The sequence below is a fragment of the Xyrauchen texanus genome, chromosome 33 (genome assembly GCF_025860055.1).
Source record: "Xyrauchen texanus isolate HMW12.3.18 chromosome 33, RBS_HiC_50CHRs, whole genome shotgun sequence".
Taxonomy (NCBI): Eukaryota; Metazoa; Chordata; class Actinopteri; order Cypriniformes; family Catostomidae; genus Xyrauchen; species Xyrauchen texanus.
This window is the reverse complement of record NC_068308.1, coordinates 292,289-309,894: the sequence shown is the minus strand read 5'-3', so window position 1 is coordinate 309,894 and position 17,606 is coordinate 292,289. Positions and strand designations below refer to the sequence as shown.

General features: G+C 44.6%; 1 protein-coding gene across 1 annotated transcript; it reads right to left on the bottom strand.

Annotated features, from left to right (window-relative positions):
* Positions 1-289: 289 nt before the first annotated feature.
* On the bottom strand, positions 290-17,083 carry LOC127627190 (uncharacterized). The gene is made up of 6 exons (XM_052103468.1): positions 17,010-17,083; positions 1,878-2,161; positions 1,437-1,771; positions 823-1,242; positions 554-708; positions 290-431 (listed from the first exon to the last, which is right to left on the bottom strand). Exons 1-6 carry the CDS (start codon positions 17,081-17,083, stop codon positions 290-292), a joined length of 1,410 nt encoding a protein of 469 aa, XP_051959428.1.
* Positions 17,084-17,606: the final 523 nt, after the last annotated feature.

Sequence of the window (17,606 nt, the reverse complement as noted above, 5' to 3'; positions counted from 1 at the left end):
AATAAATGTCTCTTAGCATCTACCGATAAAACTGTATAGGCAACTCTTATGTACACTGAGTGCTTTTCATACAAGAATGTAAAACTAAATTCAGGTGGTTGGTTGATAAAGTGACATTGCAGGTGTTGTAAACAAGAAAAAGGTCTTTGTGACACAGTCCAATGAAATTACATTCAGCATCCTCTTCTGTGGACTCTTCTGTGTTGTGACCCTTGGCGCTGGGCATGTGATGTCTCTTGCCTCGTCAGCACAGAATGGCCTGATTTTTTCATATAGATAGGTCTGCCTGTCAATTTTCAGTCCAGGTGGGGCCAGGACAGGAAGACCGTCGACAGGGGCAGATCTGCTCCGTCGCGCAGTAGCTGATATTCGACAGGTTGTGCATCACGGTGACTTTTGCAAGCACCACACCTGGTCTCTTGGCTTCAAAGCTGTGACAGAAAAAGCACATAAGACATTTTAAACATGGCAAAGTATTTTCTTATAAAAAACTGTCATGTGTATGTTGTTGCTATGTTATATTGTATGTACACAATGTGAAAGTTTCAATTACCTGAAGTGCTGATAACTCTTGATCTGTGGGAGTCTACGGAAGTGGCGAGTCAGATGCTGCTGCCAGTCGAAGGTCTGGACTAAAACTTTGCCCTCTGCCGTTCCAACAAGCTGTGGGATATTGAGGTGACTCACAGGAGAGCTGTTTTCCACAACCTGATGACAAAAAAGAGAAGAGAGGAAGAAAAAAAAGATCTTCAGTTAAATGTTTCATTGAAGCAGAACAGAAAACAGCACTGAAGTCATTAAAGCAAAGTAAAGTTAAAGTACCTCAGCGATGTCTGCCAAAGTGTTGACTCTTGTCTTCATGTAGGCTTGCTTGATGAGTCCAAAGCCACAGTCAGGGGAAAACTTGGTGTGGCCAGCAATAAGGAAGTGGATTTCAATTTTATCGTGAAGCTTGTGTCCAACCCGCCAGGCAAGGTACCAGAGCATGAAGTTGTTCTTGTTCTGCCCACTGCAGTTGTCACAATGAAGATCCACCTCTGTTTCTCCAACTCCAAAGTTGCCGAAGAAATGATGCATGTAGCTGATGACTTCATTGCTTCCCTTAGTAGATGACATGCCTTCATCAATCAGGTAATTCACCTGTTTCTGCAGCCCTTCACATGAAACACCAAATAGGCCACATTTCCGTGGGGTCAGGAAGTACATTGGTCCTGGCTGGAGAGGGTTTGAGGGAAAGTGTAACTGTAGGAGACAGAGGGAGAGAGGGAACTTGGATTAGATTAAATTAAATTTGCATCTATTCATAATTGTCTAATAAAGATAAAACTTACTATATTGATGCTATTCTGCATTTGCACTATTTATTCTCATGCACCAAATCGCCCTTTAAGGGACATTAATAAAGTAAAGTGAAGTAAATGTGTGTGAAATATTACCTGCTGAGCAAAATCAAAACTGTAATGCATCCTAATCTTCTTGCTTGCTGGTAGGGATGGTCCAAAAGACAGGTTGGAGCCAGAGCAAATCTTTCTGCAGGCAGCAGTCATGTCGTTGTACACAGCCCTCTCTTTCTGCACAAGGGAAAGATGATCTTGTTGCTTCTTTACTGCTTCAGACTTTCTATCATCTGGGAGGTTTGCACTTCGTATCAGCTGCTCGTTATTGCTTTGGCACTGCCAGCAGAGATCTGTGCGTGGCCGGCAACTTTTGATGTGTGGGAGAAGTCGGTTCCACAGTGCTTTGAAGCTGGTTTTACAAACTGCATGCTCACCTGAAAAACAGATATTGCTTATGGTTAATTGTATTGTAATTGCTAATAGTGCTCCGCATTATTTCACTTTATAAGCACTCAATTTTAAATCAATGTTTACACATACCAAGCTCCTTAGCAGACTTCACGTAGAGACGCCACACTGAGGCCTTGGACACATGAGTTGGCAGCAACTTCACATGCCAATCCTTATGCCCAGGCTGTCGGCCAGGCAGCATGATGGCATTGTCTTCTGCATAGTGTTTTATGAAGTCCACAACTCTGTTGATATCCTCAGGGCTGATGAACCTGGCTGGTGGACGTGGCAATGAGTGCTTCTTCCTCAAACGTGGTCTTGCCCCATTCTCCTCATAGTGTTTGACTATATCAGCCAGGGTGTCTCTGCCAATGCTGAAAAAAGGGGGAAATAAGAAAAACGTTTAACATCATGGTCTTGCTAACAGGCATCTTGTCACCTATATCAAAATGTATTGTACAAATTATAGGTACTTTTACTTTACTGAAGTAAATTTTATGATGAATACTTTTTACTTTTACTTACTTTAGAGCTTGTATCTCTACTTCCTGGTTTAGTCTTGTTTTAGTCCTGGTTTAGACCTCAGTTAGTGGTTAGACCTGGTTCGAAGTCAAAGGATGAAAAAATCCTAAATTAAGTCATTAACACCAGTCAATTCAAGCAATTGAAGCATTATTCAAATTAATAGCAGAAGCTCACATTACCATCTTAAAGCTCATTATAGTAATGGGGGTTTTGGCAAGTGATATGATGCTAACGATTAGCAGCTAACGTTACAATTAAAACGACAGTCCTGAGCTAGCTAAAAACAATAGGTAGGTATTGGAAGGTCTAAACATGGACTAAACATGAGATAACGTGTACGTGTTCTTAGAATGAACAAAAAACGACAAACTTTGATGTTTATGGAAACTCACCCCATAAGAAACAGAAAAGTATTCTTGCAGATCTCGTTGCCTCCAATGAAATAAGTCGTTCGGGCACACTTTCTCTTTGTCGGGTCTTCTTTGTGGATGTAACCATCTCCGAAGTTTGCACTGTGCGCCTGTTTGCCTCTAAATGTCCAATAATTCGCATGTCCTGCCACTCTTTTTCCAAGCAGCTAAAGAATCCAGCCGTATGTTGTACATAATGTCTGGAGAAAGCTTCTGGCTACAAGACTGTCTCCCATGCAGAGAGTTCTCTTTTCTCCTCGTGTAACATTTACAGTCAAAGTTACGGATTTTCCCCATTTCTCTATCTATATCCCCATCAAATGTTACTATCGATATAGCCTCTGATATCTTACGGTCCAACTCGTCTGACGCCAGTCCGATACATTCTTCCTCGTCTTCATCTTCGCTCAGTTGTAGATTAGGGATATTATTCAGTCTTATCATGCCACTTTCATCGTCGCTCAGATCGTCTTCAGAATCAGTGAACGCTTGTTCATAAGCATCCGGCTTGTCGAAGAAGTACTTCAAAACATTTTCGTTGTAACGGTCACGGTTCAGCTCGTCTCGCGACATTCTTTGCGGCGTCCATCTTCATTGAATTTTGATATCAGATAGAGCCGGCTAGAGCGCTGCATAATAAGTAGCCACGCTGTTGGGGGCGGGGGCAAAGCGCCAGCGCTATTCAGTACGGAAATACACACAGACAATGACACGCCCCTACTGCATGCTAGAATCTCCGAAAAACAAGCCGATTTCAACCTCAAAATGTACGCTTTTAAATATACCAATACTGTTATCTCAAACATGGAGAGGCTTCTTCATGATCTCAACTAAATCACCAATTTTGGAAAAAAACACTTGTTTCTCATTTTGCTCACAAGTTGTGCTGCCGACTTGTGTCACTGGTTTCCGTGACGGGTCACATTTGTATATCTTAATACTGTAAGTTTTTATAATTAGTTTAGTTAAATTTAGTCAAATTTATTGTGGTTTAATTAGTAATGACGTTTTATTGTATCAGCAAAATAATTCAGTTTTCTGCATTGACGAACATCTTGAAGAACCTGTAATAATGCTGAAAAGACAATAATAATAATAAAAACAAATGTCATGATACCTGGAATCTATCAACTTCCAATTATCACAATTTAAACCGTTCTTTCTAACACAAAATAACACGATTACAAGGATTCTTTGTTTTTCAGTTTCATACCATTCAAAGCACAAATGGCATCAACATTCAGTTATTAAGGTTAAGCAAATTTAATGTTTCAATTATTCCCCACAGCATATGTCAGGGAGCAATCACTTCAAATATTTCAAATATTCAAGTATTCAAACATTCGGTTTAAGTCCCTGTTTGGGTGCCACTTCAAGTGTGGCAGAGTGAAAATGTGCCCTGTCAGTTTAAGGATCAACCCCCAATCCCTAACCTGAGACTATAAAATGGTCACCCATTAAGGTGCGACAGGTGTGACGGGACAAAGTTGTGTGTAGAGTTGGCGAATGGAGAGAATTTGCCATTGTGTACTTGTGCTATGAGAAATTAAATGGAATGGCAATAGAGGTATGAAATCTAAAAGGGACTCTGTGAAGAGGAGGAGAGTGTGGCTGGGCCATAACGATGCATGGCCGGAGTTGAATCAGCTGATCAGAGGGAGATGGAGCAAATATGGAACCTGCTGACCGCTGAATTGCTCTGTGACGGAGTTGATCTGGAGCCAACATAGGAAGTTAAGGAGCTATTATGACCAGCCCGGATCCCTTAAGGTTTATCTTACCCTCTTTGTTCTTGAATTTTGTGCCTCACAATCATTCAATGTACATGCAAACGCACTCCTGACCAGCACACACTATTTCTCTGATCCCAGAGCGTTCGAACATTTTCCCATGCACTCATACAAACATGTACCCTATACACACATCCACATACATGAAGATGGGTTTATCACTTGTTTAATTTAATTGATTTTTTGCTTTATTTACATTCACTTATTTGATCTACATTTTCATTATTGCTTAAAATAAATATTGTATAGTCTTTGTCACTGTCACTTGTTTTATCTCAGTTTTTTTGCACCATGCAAGCTGTGACTGGTGGCTTTAAAAGAGCTATCAGAGGTTGCATTTATTCTTTTTGACAAGGGTTAATCAAATGTATTTATAAAGGAAAAAAAGTGTTTACATTTATTTTGGGGGCAGCCACCATTACAAGATAATGAGATAATGTCATGATGATCATTGCTTTTGTCTTACCGAATGCAGTATGCTGGCAGCAATAATCTGCCCACTGTCTATGTGCATCTTTTTGATTACTCTCAGTTTAAGTGCATACCATGCAAAATTTAAAGTGAGAGGGGCTGCACCTGCATTCATTCACAACTCTCTCATACACAATGGACACTAAACACTCAAGCCATCTGTCTACACTGAATTATACATGCAGACACTCAAAGGATTGACAATCAGATTTCTGAGCAGCAACCAATTGCACTTTGCTCCAATTTTCAAATACATTTCTAATACTCTGGGCAATCCAGCAGGTTCAGAGGTAGCTACTTTAAGTTGGTCAGACAGTTGACGTTCCACAGATTCAGATGGGCAATTCATGAATGAGTCAGAAAGATTTCCAAGCCTGCACAGCCTCACCATACAAGAAGGAATTGCAGAAGGAAAACAGGTAGTGACATTTGACTGGTCAGAGGTGTCAGTCTTATTCACAACAATTGGATGAGGAAAGACTCTACAACATCCCAAGTAATTCCTTAAGATACACTTTCCACTGGAATCTCTGCTCATACTCCCAGCTGAACAGGACCTGTAACCAGATCAGATGTCAAATAAACAGTGTAATGGCACTTTTACAGAACCTAGTTTGATACCATAGATCAACATGTCAGTTCCAGAATAGGTTTCATCAGCAAATGGTAAGACACCCTCAAGGATAAATTACTGTGCTGCTACTGTATCTCTTAGTATTGAGATGGGCTTAGCAAAAGACTTGGTAGAGAGAGACACAGAAAACAGCCAAGAGAATCGGCTCATATATCGAAACCTCAGACTGCAGACAAGGACAGACTGAGCAATTGCCACAATTTTGGATTTTGTCGAGGCCATTTTCTGTTTCCCAACTTTACAGTTTGATATTATATGGCCTGAATCAAGGCTGTAATAGCAGACATGACCTTCAAATGAAACAATATCATATCAAGTTCTGTGTCACTAACCTTGTTATCGACAAAGTGAAAATGCATAAAAATGTTTACGAAATTTGCCGTCTTCTGCCTGTTTACATTCAAATGGCCTTTTATAGATAAAAATAGTGTGCGTAATGATGTCACGCTTAAACATCTTAAAATCCACGATCCCGGTTCCGGGATTTAAAATTACGTCAGTAATAATGTACTTCCAATTTTAAATGTATGCGGAGGAGTTATGAGCTCATATCTGGTACCATTTGAAAGCTTAGAATGTCTACTTTCTTGAGATATGCATCACTTTGGCATTTGTTTTACACTAAGTAACTTATTTACAATAAATTACATAGTTCCACCCATCAAAAGTCGTGTCATAATTATGTGCGTTTTTGAATACATATGTCTCATATCAGCTCAAATATGACGCACATGTACAAACCATGTATCAAATGAAAGCTCTCATTGCCAGTAAGAAGTTCCAATAAGTCTTTTTATTGAGGTATAATCACATATCTAATACACTTCGAATGAATCATGAAGTATACAATCATACAAGTGAAATTATTGAATATTTGCCGTGCTACTCGCACTAGACAGCACAGTCAGCCACAAATGCTACATAATCCTTTACCTTAGGTTATTCTCTGCAAAATGAGCCATTTTTCAGTGTTTTCTGTGGTTGTGTGCCCAAGTAATCCCTCGATATGTCACACGAGTGCAGAAACACCACAAAGTAATGTTATATGATATTCAACAATCCAGGAAAATATGTAAACATCCGATCCGGATAAAGCATATATTGCCGTAAAGCTTAGACCCTCTGCTTTCCGGCAATGTCTCTCAAGATCAAATAGACCAATCAGGGGCTGTGATATTGCCTCCAGACTGTGAAGTGATCACTGGGTAGGTTACGTGCCCAAAACACACAGACGCGTCTCACCAGACACCTGAGCGCATATTTACCACTTTCAACAGTGTTTTATGTAATGACAAAGGGTTTTCTGTAAAATTACACTGGGATTTTGCATTTATAGCACTGTATATGGGTATGGGGAGACTTTAGATTTGGGTAGGTGGAAAGTACACCAAAAAAGGTAATATTCCTCCCTTCAAATAAATTGAAATAGATATTAAATGAAACATGATACAGACAAAATTCCTTTTTCAGGTATTTGCTGACATCTAGTGGAAACAGCCAAAACTGTCTGCTTGCTGCTAGGGTTTACAGGGCTTGAGTTATACACTTTCAAAAATGAATTTATATTAAAAAAATCAAAAAGCGCCTCTTTTTTTAGGAGGGTTATTACTGTTCAGACAACATATATTAAATTTTTTTTAATTTTTAGCAGTGTTTTATGCAACTTCAAAGGGTTTCCTGTAAAATGACACCAAAACTGTGTATTTAGGCCAAAGTATGTGGGAATGGGAAGCTTTTTAATTTGGGTAGGCCAAATCCAGGTGGAAATCCCCAAAAATGGCAAGGTTCTTAAGAGGCTTTAGAAAACACGTTTATGTTTTTGTTTATCGCAAAAGAAATCTGCCCTTACACCATTTCCATACAGAAATGTGTGTATATCGCTAATTGTGTAACTTTCAACTCCCAGAAATCCCTGATACCCCGAAGTGTTGGTCAATTGGGGAGTGTATTGAATCAATTAATTGAAATTAGCCAGCTAACTGTCATTTTAATTAACAATCAGAAGATGAGAAACTGCAATCAAAAGGGAACAGTCGCCCTTCTGATAGGACTGTAATATTGGTCCTGATGTTACACCTATCGCAGTTTGCCACCAGCTCTGGCCCGAATGTGAATTGCCATGGCCCAGTTCAAGCTGGCAAACTGCACAAAGTAGTGTGGGAAACTTTCAGTCTTAGTATAAGGACAGATCGATAGATGTGTATTTGCTGTATGCACAACTGTTAAATAAATATTTATGATGTGTTATGTCAGGGTTTCATATATGATACATTCCTGATATTCAATAGGCGATTTTGAACAATCAGCTAATCTAAAGCATTGCCATCACAACTGCATTATGTCCCGCATATTTGTCCAGCAATTTTTAATGACCAACTGAACTTGATTGACATCTAAAATTAATTTTAGCATCATAATGCAGTTTACGTATTCTGAACATGCTCAACAAATGTGATCAAAGGTAAAGAGGGTTAGATTTAAAATATTTAAGTTTTAAAATATTCAAAAGCTGCGGGTGTTGCATAGCGCCATACGAGGTTCGGACGTATGAACGGCAAGCTGTACGCACTTTGTTAGTTTGAATAGTTTTTGTGTCATAAACCGGTGAGATTTGATACACCCTGTTCCATAACTGTTCTATGAAGACAATATGTCAAAATTAAATATTAAAAGACACTTTCGTGCTCAAGCTGAAAGCCTGGGACTCAATTTGGCCAGTTCAAGGTCAACTGTTAAACATGACTGTAATGCTGACGAAGGTCCTTGCTGACTTGGAGGATCTTGCTGTAATACGTTGATCAATCACTTGCATGGAGACGAAATTCACTGAGTTGGTTACAAGAGTGGCAGATGTTGAGAAACTGATTATCTGGAGTCAATGGAGATGGAATTAGCTGCTAATCTGCTAGTGACCAAGACGGACTTGGAGTTTGTCTGGGACAAGTTGGAAGACCTTGAGAATCGTAACCGGTGAAACAACGTCCGAATATTTGGAATTCCTTAGGATGAAGAAGGCAGAGATATGGTGAAATTCCTAGACGAGGTCTTTCCGAGTCTGCTCAACATAACAGGCCATAAGTTGGAAATCGAGTGAGCTCACAGAATTCTTGCTCAGAGATCCACAGAGGGAGACAGGCCCCATTCAATTCTGGCCAAATGTATGAGATCCTCCAATAAAGATCACGTGTTACGAGAGGCGAGGAGTAATAACAGGAAGAATGACAGCATTTTGTTCCCAGACTTTGTGAATTTGACAAGAGAAACGTGATTGATTCAAGGATTGCAAGAAACTCTTACATCAATGGAAGGTCGCTTTTGCACTGATGTTCCTAAGGATGGCCTCAAAATATTTACATGTCCACAGCAAGCAATGTCCTTCATAAAGTCAATGACTGAGTAAGTTATTTGTGGTTAACATGAAGCAGTCGAGTGGGCCTGACTCACTGAACATTCACTTGACTGTTCGAGGAACTGAGTGCCTTTTTTGTTTCTTTTTGTGCTGGTTCTACCTAGCGGCTGGAGCTTGTTTTGTGGAATAGCACTCTTTCAGGACAGCTTGTGGATGAATCTGCACATTCTTTGTGCTTATGCCTCCTATTGGCTGGAGTTTGTTTTATAGATTATTTTCTGTTGTGTAATTCTGTCTCACAAAATGTGTATAGAAACACCAGACTTGAGCAATCCAATGGCAAAGTTGTCACGGGGACTCTCTCATAGGCGTACATGGGCTGTTTGAGTACGATGGACGCCAGTTGACGCTGTCTTGCACGGGGTAAATGCGCGCATTTTTCTTTTTTCTGTTTTTATTGTTCTGGGTGGGGGTTTGGGGTTTGATTGTTGCACTAATGTTGAAATGTGGTCATTATAATTTTATTTATATGATATAGTGTGTCTTCAAGAAAAATATCTTTCCCCGAAGGAAGCTGAAAAATTTGGAAAGATATGGGGTGGACATGTTTTCTTTAGTGCTGGCTCAAGTAAGAGCAGGGGAGTCATTACATTGATAATTATTCATCAACAATTGAAGAGATATTATTGTTTTAGCAGAAATTCAGGGGCTAAGGTTGATTTTGGCTAACATTTACGCACCTAACGCTGATGATCAGGGCTTTTTTATTGGTCTCGAAGGGATGTTGCAAGCTGCTGCAGTGTCTGTAGCCTCGACCGTCCCAGAGCCAGCGCCAGCTGCCTCGACTGTCCCAGAGCCAGCGCCAGTAGCCTCGACCGTCCCAGAGCCAGCGCCAGTAGCCTCGACCGTCCCAGAGCCAGTGCATCTCGAGCCTCCCAGGGCTCCGCCTCTCGAGCCACCCAGGGCTCCGCCTCCCGAGCCTCCCAGGGCTCCGCCTCTCGAGCCTCCCAGGGCTCCACCTCCAGAGCCTCCCAGGGCTCTGCCTCTCGAGCCTCCCAGGGCTCAGCCCCTCAAGCCTCCCAGGGCTCCACCCCTCGAGCCTCCCATGGCTTCAATTCCTGAGCCTTCCACGGCTCTGCCTTCCACGGCTCCGCCTCCTGAGCCTTCCATGGCTCCGCCTCCAGAGCCTTCCAGGGCTCTGCCTCTAGAGCCTTCTACGGCGCCACCTCCCTCGGCTCCGCCCCCGGAGCCTTCCAGGTCTCTGCCTCTAGAGCCTCCTGAGGCCGACTCCCAGACCTCCCAAACCTGTCCTGTGGCTGACTCCCAGGCCTCCAGACCCTGTCCTTGCCCTGTGGCCACCTCCCAGGCCTCCTGAACCTCTCCCTGTCCTGTGGCCGCCTCCCAGGCCTCCTGAACCTGTCCCTGTCCTGTGGCCGCCTCCCAGGCCTCCTGAACCTGTCCCTGTCCTGTGGCCACCTCCCAGGCCTCCTGAACCTGTCCCTGTCCGGTGGACCCCCCCCCTCTAGATTTTATAGGCTTGGTCTTAAAGACACACCCACCTGCTGGCGAAGCCAATCAGAAGTTGTAGACACAACCCATGTCTTTTGGGGGTGTGTTAAAATCCAAGATTTTTGGTTAAATGTTCAGATTTATTTGTGTGACATTTTGAGCATTCAAATATTACTTTGTCCCTGACTCTGTATTTTTGGTGATGGGGCGGTCATACATTTTGGGGATAATCACATAAAAAAATGGGTTCTGACCAGTCTTATGATTGGCCGGCAAATAATTTAAGGGGTTGGAAGTTGAATGGAGCGCCCTCTTTTTCGGAGTGGTGTGTGGAAATGGTGAGGGTTGCTGCACTTGACAAAGTGGTAAGTAGAAGGCCAAAAAGGCATTTGATATGGTAGATTTGGATTTAATAAGTTCTCAGGAAACTGAGTCAATTGTTCTAAATCCAAAGCTCTTACAGCATACTACCCAGTAACGGCTTTCCAGCCAGGTGCCTTCCAGTGGCCCAATCAGGGCATTAAATATTTTTGCATTTTATTCCCAGCAAATTTGTCTGATTTTGTTAGTTAATTTTGACCCCTTAATAAAAAGGTTTTTGAGCAATGTGGGCAGTTGAATGGATGAATGAACACTACATTTATATTGCGCTTTTCTGACACTACATTCAAAGCTCTGTACACATTGAACAGGGGACTCTCCTCAACCACCACCATTGTGCAGCATCCACCTGGATGATGCAATGGCAGCCATAGTGCACCAGTATCCTCACCACACACCAGTTATTGTTGGAGAAGAGAGAGAAGAGTTATAGTGCCAATTAGTGGATGGGGATTATTAGGATCCATGATTGAGAAGGGCCAATGGGGGGAATTTAGCCAGGACACTGGGGTTACATCCCTACTCTTTATGAGAAGTGCTCTAGGATTTTTAATGACCACAGAGTGTCAGGACCTTTGTTTAACATCTCATCCAAAGGACGCTGCCTTTTTACAGTATAGTGTCCCCGTCACTATATTGGGGCATTACGACCCACACAGAGCACAGGGTGAGCACCCCCAGCTGGGCTCTCTAATACCTCTTCAAGCAACAACCTTAGTTTTCCCAAGGAAGTCTCCCATCCAGGTACTGACTAGACTCAACACTGCTTAGCTTCAGTGGCAACCGGTCATGAGCTACATGGTGATATGGCTGCTGGGCTTCATTACATTTATCTATGATTAGGAATGTTACAGTTATTAAAATGAATTGTATTCTAAAATTTAACTACCTGTTACAATCTCTCCCTGTAGATGTACCCCTCTCTTATTTCAAGCAATTTGGTCGCATATTGAAGTCCTTCATTTGGAATAGTAAGCCGTCTAGTTTAAATTTTAATAAGTTACCTAGCCCAATTGTCAAAGGTAGGCTAGGCCTACCCAAGATTTTTTTTATCATTATGCATTCAGTCTCAGACATTTGGCTTATTGGTTGCTTCCACCTGAGAGAGCCCCTACCTGGTTTTGTATTGAACAGGATCTTCTTGCCCCTGTTTTGCCATTGCAAAGCCTTTCTATTAAACTAATCAGAGAAGTTAAGTTACACCCATTATCTCACATTTGCATGTGGTATGGATGCCCTAATTACCAAGAGTGGTACACAGGGAAGGGCAGTGTAGCAGCATTCGAAGAAATGTCATATAGAAGGCTAGGGAACTCGGATTTGTTTATTAGGAAGTGTGGCATCTATTTGGCATTTTTGGAAGACTCTCGTGGAAGGGCAGAGGAGAGAGATGTGCAGTATTAAATGTGTGTTATTGTTATATCATTTTATTATTTTTTTTGTATACTCTAACTTTGACCACAGGGATATTTCTTGAGGGTCAGGGTGGGTTTGGGGATTTGGAGGGGGAATGGGAACAATGGGGGTTGAAAGTTGATTCTGTGTATATATGTTTTGATTTTCTTTTTCAATATGTTTATCAATAAAAAGTGTTAATCGGAAGAAAGCTGTTAAAGGTCCATATTGACTGTTAGTGTTACCTCGTCTTGTTTCACCGTTGCCCCTTTGTTTACCATTTTTGTCACTTTTGTATTCCGTAGTTTTCACTTTTGTCCCTTGTGTAGCTCCACAGACTTCTTGTTAGCCCTCGTGTTCACTGTTCATTGTTTTCACCTGTCCTCGTTTAGTTTCCCTTTGGTTTCTGTTTACCCCCTTGTTATCTTGTTTGAGTTCTGTTTGTTCATTGGCCCCTTTGTCCTTTGTCCATGTATTTAAAGCCTGTCTGTTTGTTCAGTCGCTGCCTATCGTTGAATGTTGTCAGCCTGGAATGTTTCCCCTGCCCGTGTTTCCTAGTTTTATGTTTATTTCCCCATTGAGGGTTTTTCCTTTGTTCCCGTGTTTTCCGTGTACCTGCCTTGTTTGTTCCCTTAATAAAGTTGAACTGCACTTGGATCCGCATCTCCTCGTCTGCCTTCGCTGCTCATCCGTAACAGAACGATAGACCACTATGGATCCAGCGGTTCAACGAGCAAACTACCACCTGCTCTGCTTGAAACAGGAAGACCGCCCTATAGAGGACCACATCCGCGACTTCCTTAAGCTGGCGAGTATTTCGGATTTCCCGGACTCCTCTCTGGTGGTCTTCTTCAGGGGCAATCTGCACCCCGCACTGAAGGAGCGGCTGCCACAGGCGACGCGTGGCTGGACCCTCCGCGACTTCCTGGTGGCGACCCTACTGGTGTGCGACTCACCACTCGCGGTGGGCGTTGCTGAGAAGGACCCTGCCTCACCGTCCACAGTGGTGTCTCTTCAGCCACCCCCGGCGCCCCCTGTAACACCAACTCCACCTGTCAACGAGGTCACCCTCACGTCAGTCGCCTTCCACGAGCCAGCCGCCCTCTTCGTCTGCCCGGAGGAGGGAGAGAAGACGGGCTTCCGCCTTCCGGCCCACGCCTGCCCCGGTCTTCGAGCCAGAGCCCACGCCTTCCACGGTCAGCGAGCCTGTGCCCACGCCTTCCACGGTCAGCGAGCCAGCACCCACGCCTTCCACGGTGAGCGAGCCAGAGCCCACGCCTGTAGCCTCGACCGTCCCCAAGCCAGCGCCTGTAGCCTCGACCGTCCCCGAGCCAGCGCCTGTAGCCTCGACCGTCCCCGAGCCAGCGCCTGTAGCCTCGACCGTCTCTGAGCCAGCGCCTGTAGCCTCGACCGTCCAAGAGCCAGCGCCTGTAGCCTCGACTGTCCAAAAGCCAGCGCCAGTAGCCAGGACCGTCCAAGAGCCAGCGCCAGTAGCCAGGACCGACCAAGAGCCAGCGCCAGTGGCCGTGCCCATCCTAGAGCCAGCGTCTCTCGAGCTTCCCAGAGCTCCGCCTTCCGAGCTTCCCAGAGCTCCGCCTTCCGAGCTTCCTAGTACTCTGCCTTCCGAGCTTTCCAGAGCTCCGCCTTCCGAGCTTCCTAGTACTCTGCCTTCCGAGCTTTCCAGAGCTCCGCCTCCCGAGCTTCCTAGAGCTCAGTCCTCCGAGCTTCCCGAGTTTTCCAGAGCTCCGCATCCCGAGCCTCCTAGGGCTCTGCCTCTCAAGTCTCTCGAGTCTTCCAGGGCTCCTTCTCCCAAGCCTCCCAGGGCTCCATCTCTCAAGTCTATCAAGTCTTCCAGGGCTCCTCCTCCCGAGCCTCCCAGGGCTCCGTCTCTCAAGTCTCTCGAGTCTTCCAGGGCTCCTCCTCCCGAGCCTCCTAGGGCTCCACCTCTCAAGTCTTCCAGGGCTCCTCCTCCCGAGCCTCCCAGGGCTCCGTCTCTCAAGTCATCCAGGGCTCCTCCTCCCGAACCTCCTAGGGCTCCGCCTCTCAAGTCTCTCGAGTCTTCCAGGGCTCCGTCTCTCAAGTCACCCGAGCCTTCCAGGGCTCCGCCTCCCAAGTCTCTCGAGTCTTCTAGGGCTCCGCCCCTCAAGCTACTTGAGCCTACCAGGGATCCGCCCCTCAAGCCTCTCGAGCCTTCCAGGGCTCCGCCTCCTATGGCTCAGCCTCCTACGGCTCCGCCTCCCGAGCCCCCCACGGCTCTGCCTCCTGAGCCTCCTACGGCTCCGCCTCCCGAGCCTCCTATGGCTCCGCCTCCCGAGCCTCCTACAGCTCCGCCACCCAAGCCTCCTACGGCTCCGCCTCTCGAGCCTCCTACGGCTCAACCTTCCTCGGCTCCGCCTCCGAAGCCTTCCAGCTCACCGCCTGAAGAACCTTCTACGGCGCCACCTCCCTCGGCCCCGCCGCAAGAGCCACCCTCGGCTCTGCCTCCGGAGCCTCCCTCAGCCTCGCCTCCGGCGCCCCTCCCGGCTCAGCCTCCGAAGCCTCCCTCAGCCTCGCCTCCGACGCCTCCTAGTTCCTTCCCGGCTCGGCCTCTCCCGGCTCAGCCTCCCATGCCTCCCTCGGCTCCACCTCCTAAGCCCCCCACGGTCCTGCCTACGCCTCCTTCGGCGCCGCCTCCCAAGTCTTCTACGGCTCCGCCTCCGAAGTCCTCCTTGGGTCCGCCTCACGCGGCTCCGCCGGTCCCTATCCAGCGTCCACCACCCAGGTCCCCCAAGCCTACCCACATCCCGTGGTCAACTCCCAGGCCTCCTGAACCTGTCCCTGCCCTGTGGCCAGCTCCCAGGCCTCCTGAACCTATCCTTGCCCTGTGGCCAGCTCCCAGGCCTCCTGAACCTATCCTTGCCCTGTGGCCAGCTCCCAGGCCTCCTGAGCCAGCCCTTGCCTTATGGCCAGCCCCTGGGCCATCTAAACCTTTCCCTTTGTGCCCTTGTGGACCGTCTCATTGCCCCTCGTTGCCCCCTTGGACTGCCTGTCTGCCCCTCGTTGCCCCCTTGGACTTCCTGCCTGCCCTCTGTGCCCCTTGGACTGCCTTCTTGTTCTTGTACCCCCCTGGTCTGCCTGTCTGCCCCTGGTGCCCTCATTTTGTTTTTTGTGGGTTTTCTGTCCTTGGTTTTTTGTTCTTTAGGATCGTCTGGAATCCGATCCTTGAGGGGGGGGGCTCTGTTAGGGTTACCTTGTCTTGTTTCACCGTTGCCCCTTTGTTTACTATTTTTGTCACTTTTGTATTCCGTAGTTTTCACTTTTGTCCCTTGTGTAGCTCCACAGACTTCTTGTTAGCCCTCGTGTTCACTGTTCATTGTTTTCACCTGTCCTCGTTTAGTTTCCCTTTGGTTTCTGTTTACCCCCTTTTTATCTTGTTTGAGTTCTGTTTGTTCATTGGCCCCTTTGTCCTTTGTCCATGTATTTATGCCTTCGCTGCTCATCCGTAACATTGACACATTTCATGTGACGTCACTATATGACTTTACTCCCATGTTTGCGACAAAAATTCCATACGCTGTACCTTCAATGTGCTGCACTGTGGGATTTGGCAAAAGCCAGATACATTTTTGTTTCTATTTATACATTTTGAAAAAGTGATACTACTTTTAAATGACCAGAGCCAAAACAATTTTTTCTTTCAATTAAGTTTTATCTTTTAAAGATGCTGTAAGTAATTTTAGAGTTCTGAAGCTTTCACATGATGGGAGCCACGCCCCCTCATTCCAAAAACCCTGCCCTCCAAAGGTCATTTTGAGATAAACAGCTGCCTTGTTTATTCCTGTGGCTGTCAAATTCAACAGTGGCACAATAGTGCCCTCAACTGACAAATAATATGAATCATAGCCTCAATGATCTGCTTCAACTAAAACACTATGAGAATGAGCAAAATGATTGACAGGTGAAAAGCATCAAAGTCTGCGGTTCGCAGACACATTTTTTTGCTGTTAACAAAGTCTACAGCTGTCACAGAGACCAATAAGATTTTGCAACACTTATTACATTAATATCTTTAAGGGAGTAGGAACATTTTTTGCATACCTTTCCATGAAAAAAAATCATGGCTTCATTTCACTAAAGTCAAGCAGCGATGAAGGGGGAGAGCAGGAATAAAAACACTTGTGGGCCTTTGTTCATTTATTCAGACATGTCAGTTATCTGTACACATGTCAATGATATTTATAACATCATCGATTCGGATACAATTACACTGGAAATGCACATATTATTCATAACACACAGTATGTCATAATTGTAACAGATTGTACAAAAAGCACTATAATGTGAATATAATAGTATATATTTAATGTGTACTGTAATGAAGACACAGACTGGTTGGGATCCATCAGCAGTATTTTAATGAAGACACAGAAGAGGTACAGGCAATGGTCAACACGGGCAAACAGGAATATAGGAGGCAGGCAGAATCAACGTGAGAGCAGGCAGGAGATCGGGGCAGGCAGCAAACAATCAACGAACTTGGAACAGGCAAAGATAATAAAGGGCTGGCGGCTAACAAACACGGTACTGGAACAAGGCAGGGTCGATACACAATAGACAGGATAATGAACTGGAACAAACGCTTGGAATTGTAGCCGGAGCAAAACAAGACTTCGCAAAGAGTGTTAGAACAAGGCTGATTAAATAGGGAATAACAAACAAGGCACAGCTGCGTAGTAATCAGACCTAAGTATGTGGGTTCATGGGAAATGTAGTCTATACTCAGAACTCTGAGTATGAATCTGATCTCCGATGACTGGAGGGGGAGGTGCTCTCGATGTTCGTGACATGTACATAGTTACTAATATTAGTTAATTAACAACACATCATAAGATTATGAAGCACACACATTATTCACACCACCAGACTACAATGTAAACATATTAGTCTCATGAAGAATACACAGAAAGCCCCTCGAGGCATATTCATTTATGGGTTAAAAGGAGCTCTTACATTCATACAAACAGGATCATCTCAGACGTTTTGATGAATCGTTGATAAAATATATTTAAATATCTGTGAAAGTCAAATTTGGCAATATTTGTCTTCAGACCTGTACACACTTTTCCTGGGACAAGATTGCATATATGCGCTCATACATTGGGGAATCCCTGAGATTTATATAAGAGGGGAAATCCCACTATTGCAGCGCAGTTTAGCTTCTGAAATATCTTGTAATAAAGCAAAGCAGTGGGGAATAAAATAGCGAAGTCTTCCTCAGATAAGATGTTTGTTATTTACACAAGTGTCGCAGGGAAATTCCGTTGCTGTGGAGAAAGCTGCTTACTAACCCTGAGCCAAATGTATACAGGAGTAAAA